Source organism: Quercus robur, chromosome 11 (genome assembly GCF_932294415.1).
Source record: "Quercus robur chromosome 11, dhQueRobu3.1, whole genome shotgun sequence".
Lineage (NCBI taxonomy): Eukaryota > Viridiplantae > Streptophyta > Magnoliopsida > Fagales > Fagaceae > Quercus > Quercus robur.
The window spans coordinates 8296527-8306581 of NC_065544.1; the positions used below are offsets into that span (position 1 = coordinate 8296527).

At 31.6% G+C, this 10055-nt stretch overlaps 1 protein-coding gene across 1 annotated transcript; it reads right to left on the reverse strand.

Annotated features, from left to right (window-relative positions):
• Positions 1-5204: 5204 nt before the first annotated feature.
• On the reverse strand, positions 5205-9102 carry LOC126705312 (beta-amyrin 28-monooxygenase-like). The gene is made up of 4 exons (XM_050404209.1): positions 8494-9102; positions 7300-7718; positions 6085-6272; positions 5205-5785 (listed from the first exon to the last, which is right to left on the reverse strand). The coding sequence occupies exons 1-4, from the start codon at positions 9030-9032 to the stop codon at positions 5486-5488; spliced, it is 1446 nt and encodes a 481-aa protein (XP_050260166.1). The 5' UTR covers positions 9033-9102; the 3' UTR covers positions 5205-5485.
• Positions 9103-10055: the final 953 nt, after the last annotated feature.

The following is a 10055-nucleotide window of genomic DNA, read 5'->3' on the forward strand; positions in this document are numbered from 1 at the left end:
TTGAAATTTCAAACTCTAATAACTTTATTCACCTGTGGGGAGGGCCGGACAACAGCAAGAGTGAAAAATGAAACAAAGAAGAAAGAACTGAAGAAGACAAAGCACATGAGTTGAGCAAGAAGACGATGAAGATCTAAAGAAGAAGTCGACCAAATAGTCATCTAAAGGTTTTTCTCAAGGTGGTCTTTTTTTTTTTTTTTTTAGGGTGGTCAATTTTTTCTTTAAGGTATACAAATCATAAAATTTTAAATATATTATATATAATTTGTTTTTAAAAATTTTCAGATCAGGGTGGTTCGGTGACTGCCCTACCTTTAACGTGGTGTCACAATTAGAGGGGTTTAAGGGTTGTGGTTCAACTTTCTAAGAATGAGTTATATGTATATAGGTTAGGCTAGAGTAGTATTTCGTTAAAAAAAAAAAAAAAAAAAATCTATCTATATATAAGAGGAGTTTATTGGAAAAATCTAATTGATCAAAAGAGAAAAAAATTTCTCATTTTCTTTTACATTTTAGGGAAATGCTAACGAGTGTCCTAAGGGCATTCGTTAAGAATCCAGTTAAAGAAAGTTTTTATGGGAAAAGAAAAAAAAGTAATTTATGTTTTGACAGTTTTTTTCATTTCCCATAAAAGTAATGTCCAAACTTTTCTAAAATGGAATTTTAATGAATGCCCTTAGAACATTCGTTAGCATGACCCTACTTTTTATGCGCGCGTTACTAACCTGCCCAACATTTTCATATTGCTTTCGCGAGTCCAAATCAGGAGATAGGAGAGTTATTAGGTTGTTTGAATTCCAAGCAACGCCATCACAGTTACAGTCAACTGTGATTTGGACACAGCACGCCAAAGTGGAAAACGTTTCTCGCATTTATAAATGGCTTTAACCACGCAGGTGCATGCATGTGCAAGATACTTTCAACTATTTGCTTTCATTCTAACAGGGAAAAAAAAAAAAAAAAACTATGGTTCTGATCGAGGAAACAATTTCTATCATGGTAAGTCATTATCCTGCTGAGATTGCCACTACGGTCTTAAAGGAACTCCACGTAGCATAGGATAAACTCAGTAAATGCAAATGCCAAATTTTCTAATATTTTTTTCACAACAGTTTAGTCGATGAGTTTTATTTTGTTTTCGTTTAGTTTTATTATTGATATCATTTTTTTCACTACTAATAATAACGGGTCACTTTGACAATTATATTATTATTATTATTATTTATTTATTTTTTTGACTTATGAAAATGGAATACAGCCAAAACTCCCCACTCCCATGGCTTGATCAAAATTAATTTAAGTGGCTTCCTGGTTGAGTCTTAATTATCATGTCACATCATGTGCATTCCCTGCTCTTATTTTGCTACATCTTATTTTCTTTTTAAAATCAAGCTTCAGTGCTGCTCCTATGGTGGCGTTACACACATCACACATGGTACTCATCACAAGAGGAGAACTGAAAGCTAATAGGGCTTTGCTTGATTGCTGAGAATCCCAAATCTTGAAAGTAATAACTTTTTGAGGGCATAAACTAGCAAGATTAAAACTAGAACATTCGTTAGCATGACCCTACTTTTTATGCGCGCGTTACTAACCTGCCCAACATTTTCATATTGCTTTCGCGAGTCCAAATCAGGAGATAGGAGAGTTATTAGGTTGTTTGAATTCCAAGCAACGCCATCACAGTTACAGTCAACTGTGATTTGGACACAGCACGCCAAAGTGGAAAACGTTTCTCGCATTTATAAATGGCTTTAACCACGCAGGTGCATGCATGTGCAAGATACTTTCAACTATTTGCTTTCATTCTAACAGGGAAAAAAAAAAAAAAAAACTATGGTTCTGATCGAGGAAACAATTTCTATCATGGTAAGTCATTATCCTGCTGAGATTGCCACTACGGTCTTAAAGGAACTCCACGTAGCATAGGATAAACTCAGTAAATGCAAATGCCAAATTTTCTAATATTTTTTTCACAACAGTTTAGTCGATGAGTTTTATTTTGTTTTCGTTTAGTTTTATTATTGATATCATTTTTTTCACTACTAATAATAACGGGTCACTTTGACAATTATATTATTATTATTATTATTTATTTATTTTTTTGACTTATGAAAATGGAATACAGCCAAAACTCCCCACTCCCATGGCTTGATCAAAATTAATTTAAGTGGCTTCCTGGTTGAGTCTTAATTATCATGTCACATCATGTGCATTCCCTGCTCTTATTTTGCTACATCTTATTTTCTTTTTAAAATCAAGCTTCAGTGCTGCTCCTATGGTGGCGTTACACACATCACACATGGTACTCATCACAAGAGGAGAACTGAAAGCTAATAGGGCTTTGCTTGATTGCTGAGAATCCCAAATCTTGAAAGTAATAACTTTTTGAGGGCATAAACTAGCAAGATTAAAATTTTTGTGAGTATTGATATTTGTTTTGTTTAGTTTTATTTAGAATTTGAACTTTCATCATATTATAGAGATAATATATTTTAAAATGTAAATCTAACAATTTAAGATAATCTTATACATATTATTCTTATTTTGTATACTCGATAGTCGATAGTTACAATGGGGTGTGGAGAACTGAATATTAGATGTTTATGTTGGAAATACCTATAACTAAAGAATTAATGATTTGAGTATTATAAATTCTTTTTTAAGGATCTATAGTTGGTCTCAAAATTTTGAGACTAAGGCTTTATTGTTATTGTTATTATTTGTCGGATAATTTTTAAATGATAATCCTTGAAAATTAAAATGTATTTTTGTTCTAAAATTAATTGTAAATAAATGATAAAAAAAAATCCTTTGAACATGAATAATCATTTTATTTGGATAAAAAAGAAATTTATTTACATTAAACCAAAAGAAGAGGACTTACTTTGTGACTGGACAATAAGTACAAGCCTTGTAGGTTGCTTGTTGCAGTAGGAGCCTCTCAAAAGTTGAAACAAATCTGCACCTATAGGAGAATAGGACCTCTGTGGCATATAAAAACAAAAGCAAAATCCTGATTTTGATTTTGGGAGAAAGGATTACAATGAGACAAAATAGGGGAAGAGTCCAAATCAATCCCAAAAGTTGTGGCAAGAGACAAACCACATGGAGAAAGAGAAAAAAAAAAAAAAAACCAAAAGCCGGAACAGAGAAGAAATAAAGCTGCGGAAGAAAAAAAAAGAAAGGAATTTTAACGTTAACGTTTTAGTAACGTGAGTGTTAAATTTAGTGTTATTTCATTTAATGAGAGAGGTTAGTTGTCCAAATTTTATTGGTGGAGTACGAAGTGGAGCATAATTGATGAGACAGAAGATTTGGAATGTGTATCCATTGTCCCAAAGTTCCTGTCCTGCATCATGTACCACCAGTTAATTTAAGACACGTGTCTCTTAATTTAATACTGCTAATGTCTCTTTATGCTAAACTATAGAACTGAAACATTTTTTTTTTTTGTTTTTCAACCCAGGTTTGGATCGCCTTTTACTACTTCACCCCGCTGCTGAATCTGTAAGAAGACCAATCACTAATCATTTAAAGTGGGCTTCGCTTAATTCAACTGGTAAAGTTTCTGATGGTTGAATAAGAGATTTAGAGATTAATCTCCACTTACATAAAAAACTGATTGGTATCTTGATTTGATGATAAAGGAGTAAACACAATAAATCAAAACTCTCTTAAAAAAAAAAAAAAAAACCTACCCATTTAAAATCCATTAAAAAAAAAAGATTTCTCTAATTCTTAATTAAAAAGCTAACGGACTAAAACCATACAAAAGAAAGTCAAGATCAAATACAAAGCTAAAATTCCCAATAAGATTAGTTTGGGTTGTCACAATAGTGATGAAAATCAAACAACAAAGATGGATTAGACCGTCTCACTGTCATTGGTCAGCAAGTCCGTCCCCTAGTCAACATCTTGAAGTTGCCTTTAAGGAATTTGTCAGAAAGAAAAGACGTAACAATGAATGATAAAAGTCCTATGATAATAATGATCGAGTTCATACAAGCCCATTCTAACTACTTGAACTAAAATTGAGCCCAAGACCCCCAAAAGAGAGTCTATGGGGCCTGAAAATAAATGAGTGAAAAAAAGTTTTTTTTTTTTTGAGGGGGAGTGAAAAAAAGTTGGTAAGGGTATATATACAGTATTCAAAAAGAAAAATGTTGACCGAGATATCTTGATTAATATTAATTTGATAACTTAATTCAAGCAATAATTCAGGTCATATGCTTACAAGTGCTAAAAGGTCTCCTGATCACAAGTGGAAGTCTTTTTTTCTTTTTTTTTGCAAGTTTATAAATTCTAATATTTAAGTCCCACCTCAAATCCACCTACTTCAGGAACGAACTAACGAGCTCATAAATAACCCCAAGCACTCATGACAAGGGGAGATACCAATTCGTTCAACATAGATAGTGGTTGACAAGTTTTTTCTTTGAGACTGAAAGCCAATTTATTTGCCATATTTAAAGATATACTAGTTGGCATATTTTTCTTTTACTCAAATTTTTTTATGAAACATCATAAAATTTTTACTAAAAAAAAAAAAAAAAAAAGATATATATCACATCAAATTCAATGATTTGTGGTCCAAGGAAGGATGACTTCTTAAGGTTTATCAGTCTTGCAGTTGCTTTCTCGGTTTTTTTTATTATTATTATTATTATTTTTTTCCTTCTGGTTTGTACTATTATTTAAAAATTAATTGTAATACCTTAGTGCAAAGTGCATTATAAAATGGTAGTTGAGAGAGCGACCATAACTAGCTAACCAATTAGTGTGAAAGCTTTCTCAGGTGGCTAACATTCCACCTTACCAAAAAGTAAACGGTGCTAATATGCCGATCAAAGTTAACGGCCATGACTGTTTGACACAGGAATATTGCTACGCACATTAAAAAAAAGAAAGAAAGTTGAGAACAATTATTACAACATAGGAGTTGACAAGTTTGTACTAATTTTCTTCTGAGCTCACTATTTATATCACTTTTTCATCTATCAATAATAATTTATCATATCATCGTTTATCAAATTTTTGTGTTTATAGATTTTTTTCTTGTTTTACCATCATATTTTTGCATACTTTTGTTTCTTTGGAGGGGGTGGGTGCACTTATGTAGCTCCTTAACTATGATACCAAGTCAATAATTAAAAAAAAAACTATGATACCAAGTCAAGATTGGCTCCATTTAGTGCCTAATATTGTATACCAAAGCCATAACCAATAATTATTAATACAATTTCGTTATACACTTACATCATATGACATCTGAGTAAACAACTTAATTATTCTTTTCCATTATACTTTTTCTTTATGTCCTTGAAATATCAAGACGAATAACTTAAACACAACATTAAAAAACAAATACAAGGACGAAAATTGAAAAAAAAGGGGTAAGGTTTAATTTCTCTCCTTATGTTGTGTGTGAGAATGACCAAGGAGGATAAGGACCTAAGATTTTTAAGTTCTTAATCCCAATAAATCAAGCTTTGTGTGGGAAAAGTTTGATGGGCAGGTCCTTTGCAGGCATGGGCATGGGGTCAACAATAATTTTTTCATCAGGAAGAACTTTCTCCCACTTGAACCTTTTCACCAAATTATGCATGAAAACAAGTATTTCCAATCTTGCATATTCTTTTCCTGGGCACATCCTTGGTCCTCCACCAAAGGGAACAAATGTGTAAGGAGCAGGTCCACGTCCTTCAAATCTACTTGGATCAAATTTCTCAGGCTCTGGGAAGTATTGTGCACTTTTATGAGTCGAATTTGCACTCCAATACAACTGCATACACAACAACAAGAAGAGTCATTTAAGTTACTTTTATGACATAAATATTTTTTTTGTAAATATTATTAGCTAGCCATGTTCCAACTTTTTATTTTATTTTATTTTTTCAATTAATCTAAAGATTTTTTTCACAATTTTTTTAACAACTGTTGACATGATATGTTGTGATTAGTGTATATAAAAAGTCTGTTTCAATTATAGATTTAAGTGAAAATAATGTTATTCCAATTATAACTGATAGTTATGAAAAGTAATGCATCTCTATCAATTTTTTTTTTCCTGAATTGATTTACCTTCCAGCCCTTTGGAATGGAGAAACCATTGAAGATGAACTCATTAATGACCTCCCTGAAAGCACCTTGGAGGGGTGGAGCAAGTCTAAGCACTTCACAAGCAACATTCCATGAGTATTTCATCTTTTGAATGTCATCCCAGTTCAACAACTCCCCTGGTGCTTTTGACTTGGCAATCTCCATTTGCTCTGAACAAAGACAAAAAGGAATAATAAAGATAGAGTTCAATTAATGTGAAGTAATTAAAAAATTCCAATTCCAATTCCAATTGCTTTTGATGATCCATATTCTTTTTCGGCTTATTTACTAGTCCTAGACGGCCGCCTAACATATTAAATTTAGTCAATTATGTCTATGTCCCGGTCTTATCCAAAAAAAAAAAAAAAGTCTATGCCTTGATGTCCATGTGCAAAAGGCAAAATCTCTCTCTTTCACCAATAAAAAAGAAGATGCTTAGTATATACATATTATCATTAATGGTGCGGACACCAATTGTTGGTTGTTGGGTCATGTGACTTGCAAAGTCAAATTCTAGATTTATTAAACGTGTTTAAGTAAAAAATAACATTTTTTTTTTATTGGAGAAGAAAATAAACAATATCTTAATTAGATGCAATATATTCTACCCCAAAAAAAAATAACTTTGATGCAGTATAAACAATAACTTAGATGCAATATTTTTTATAATTTTTGAAAGATTGTGAAAAAATTGTGAAAAGTTGTATCCCTAATTTAGGCTTAGATTAAGATTGGTTACTTGTAAATGCTATTTTAGTCATCAATATAAAAACATTCCTTGTATTCAAACATATAAGAGTTTGACTTTAGAACATGGTTGATCCAGTCAGGATCACACGTCTAGTACTCAGATTACTAATTCCCGAAAGCAACTTTTATAAAGTTGATTTTCCAAAAGGGACAACATTAATTTATCTCCCTTTTCCTTGATTTTTTTTTTACTCGATTTTAATTTATGGTTCTATCTATTCTCTTGATTATTATTATTTTTTTTTGCTTTTTGGGCTTAGAAAGTTCTCTATAATTAACCCATTAGGAGCTTTTTATTTATTTATTGTTAAGACCATCAAACACTAAAAAATCACATAAGACCTATACAATCAGAATTTTCATCTAGAGGCATAGAAAATCAAATAAATTATAGGCATAGATCATGAAATGCAAAGAATATAGAAAACTAAAAAAAATGATATTCACCTTTGTAGACTCCATCATAAATATGAGGAAGCTCAGCAAGATACTTGACAATGAAAGTGCAAGAAGCACTGGCTGTGTCATGTCCACCAATCAACAAACCAAGGATTTTGTCTGCAATATCTAGTTCATTCATGTATGTTCCATTCTCATCACAAGTCAAAAGCATGTGGGACAATATATCTTGAGTAGGGGATGCTTTGCCCTCTGCCAAATCAATCTTTCTTTGCTTAATGATAAGCACAAGTTCCTTCCTGATGAAGTTGGAGGCTTTGATTGCACGGTTAAATGGTGTTCCTGGCAAGTCAATAGGCATTGATATGATCCCAGAGGCCAATAGTTTGAATGGGTCATCAAATCTTGCGATGTGGTTGGGATCCTCAAGGCTAAGAAACAAACGGCATGCCAACCAAAAAGTGTACCTGTTGACAATGATATAACAAAAGTATTAATTTGAGTTATTTTACTATTAGAGTGATTTTGCCTAGTAATTTGAGTATTAAATTGAGTTGTATAGAGTTATAGGTCTTATGTATAGCGTTATAGGTGAGGTCTTATGTATAGAGTTATAGGTCTTACATAAGAGCTATAATTTGAGTTGTATAGAGAAAAATCACATAAGACCTATACAATGAAATTTGAGTTATTTTACTAGATAAATATTACCAAATCTAAGGTATTAATATCTTTCAATAAAAAGTGTATATATATATATATATTAAAACTACTGTGAAGTAGTTTTAGTAAAAAAAATTTGTAACATCAATTCATTTCAAATTTTGTAATTAGTTTCACCTTAATTTATAAGATTTATACAGTAAAATTTGTATTATCTATAATATTACTTTATAAAAATAAATAATAATTTTATTACAAATTTTAGTACAGAAAATTTACGATTTGAGGTGATAATAAATATAATTTTTGTCACTTCATTAACATAATAAATAAATGTTTAAATTATGTTTTTGTAATTTTCTTTTTCGAGAACATTTTTGTATTTGGTGATATATATGTTTATAAAAAAATAATTAAAACAATTATTATTATTATTATTTTTAACGAATTCAAATTCATGCAAGTTCTTTCTTTTTCTATGGTAAAATTATTACAACTTCACTGTTTTTCTCTATGATTAGACTTTGAAAAAAAAAAAAAAAAAAAACAAGGAGAGAGAGAAATGAGATATAGTATTACTTTTTTGAGAGAGGGAACACAAGAACTTCGTCACGATTTTCCCATCCAGACTCAAAGTGTCTTTGTGCAATAGTATCCATGATACCTATGTATCTCTGAAGAGCTTCAGGCTTAAGGAAATTTGGAAGCATCTTCCTCATCTTCTTGGCCTCTTCTTTGGAGCTAGTTTGGAGCGAACTAGGGAAAACTTTGTTGACAGAGTCAGGCCACCAAGCAGTGACAAGTTTGTTCTCATTGGAAAACAAGAACTTGTTACCTGCAGCACCACAGAACACAGCAGCTGGTTGTCCCAAAAGAGAGGTTTTAAACACTTCAGAAGAGTACTTAGACATGCGGTCGAAGATGAACTTCTCAGGATGACCTTTCCATCCTGTGGAGAAGAATTCAAAGCTCTCACCGATCATGGGGTACCCAACTTTGCCTGGTGGGAGATTTGGGCCAGTGAAGTTGGATCTATGCCTGTAAAAGAGGAAGAAGAGGGAGAGAGTGATGAAGGAAACAAAGAGAAGAAGAAGGGATAGGTAGAAATTTTGCTCCATTTTTTGTGGCTTGTTGGTGCAAAATGTTACTGGTTGTGTGTGTGGTTTGTTTGAGGGATATATGGCAATAGGTGTGGCATTTTATAGGCAGTTTGTTTCGGCTTTCAGAGAGTAGCCGGGGTGGGCTATAATTTCGGTATGACTTTTGAGAGTGGCATTATCAAAGTCAGACAATGTGAGCTTTTTTTTCTCTCTCTTTTTTTGATAGACAAACAATGTGAACTAGAAAGCTAGGCTGGTGGTACTAATTTTTTACCCAAAAAAAAAAATATTAATAATTTATGCAACCCATAAATTAAATTAAGAACCCAATTGCAATAGTATTGACTATTAAAGTTATTTTAATATTTTAGAAATCTTTTTGTGTTTTAGATAATAAAAAATATAAGATTTCATTGGACTTGTATAGCTGGTAAGATAGGGTGTGTGATACTGATAATTTATGCTACACGTTAATTAAATTAAGAACCCAATTGCAATAGCATTTTACTATTAAAGTTGTTTTAATTTTTAAATCGTTCTAATATTTTAGATTTTTTTTTTTTTTTTTGTGTTTTAGATTAAAAATATAAAATTTCATTGGATTTTATATATAAAAGGATTTCATTGGACATATATGCCAAGATTTGAGATTCTAATATTTGGAATGAATAGGATTTCACTGGACTTATTGCGAGTACGAAGCACCTTTTTTTTTTAATGACTAGTATTTAATTTTACCGGAAAATGATTGAGTAGAGGAGAAACTACTTGGAAATTAACAAGCAAATATATGAATATGGAGCTCGCGCGTGCAGTTCGTGTTGCCTAAGTCAAACAAAGCAGCAAATGTGTAAGCCAACCATTTGACGATGCTCCCTCCACATTTGTACACATCATGGGAATGCTCAACCAAAATTTGACTATTTTTTTCTCAAAAATTTTGAAGTATTGACAATGGTTTTAATTGCGAGTTGATTTGAGCAAAATTTGACTATTTTTTTCTCAAAAATTTTGAAGTATTGACAATGGTTTTAATTGCGA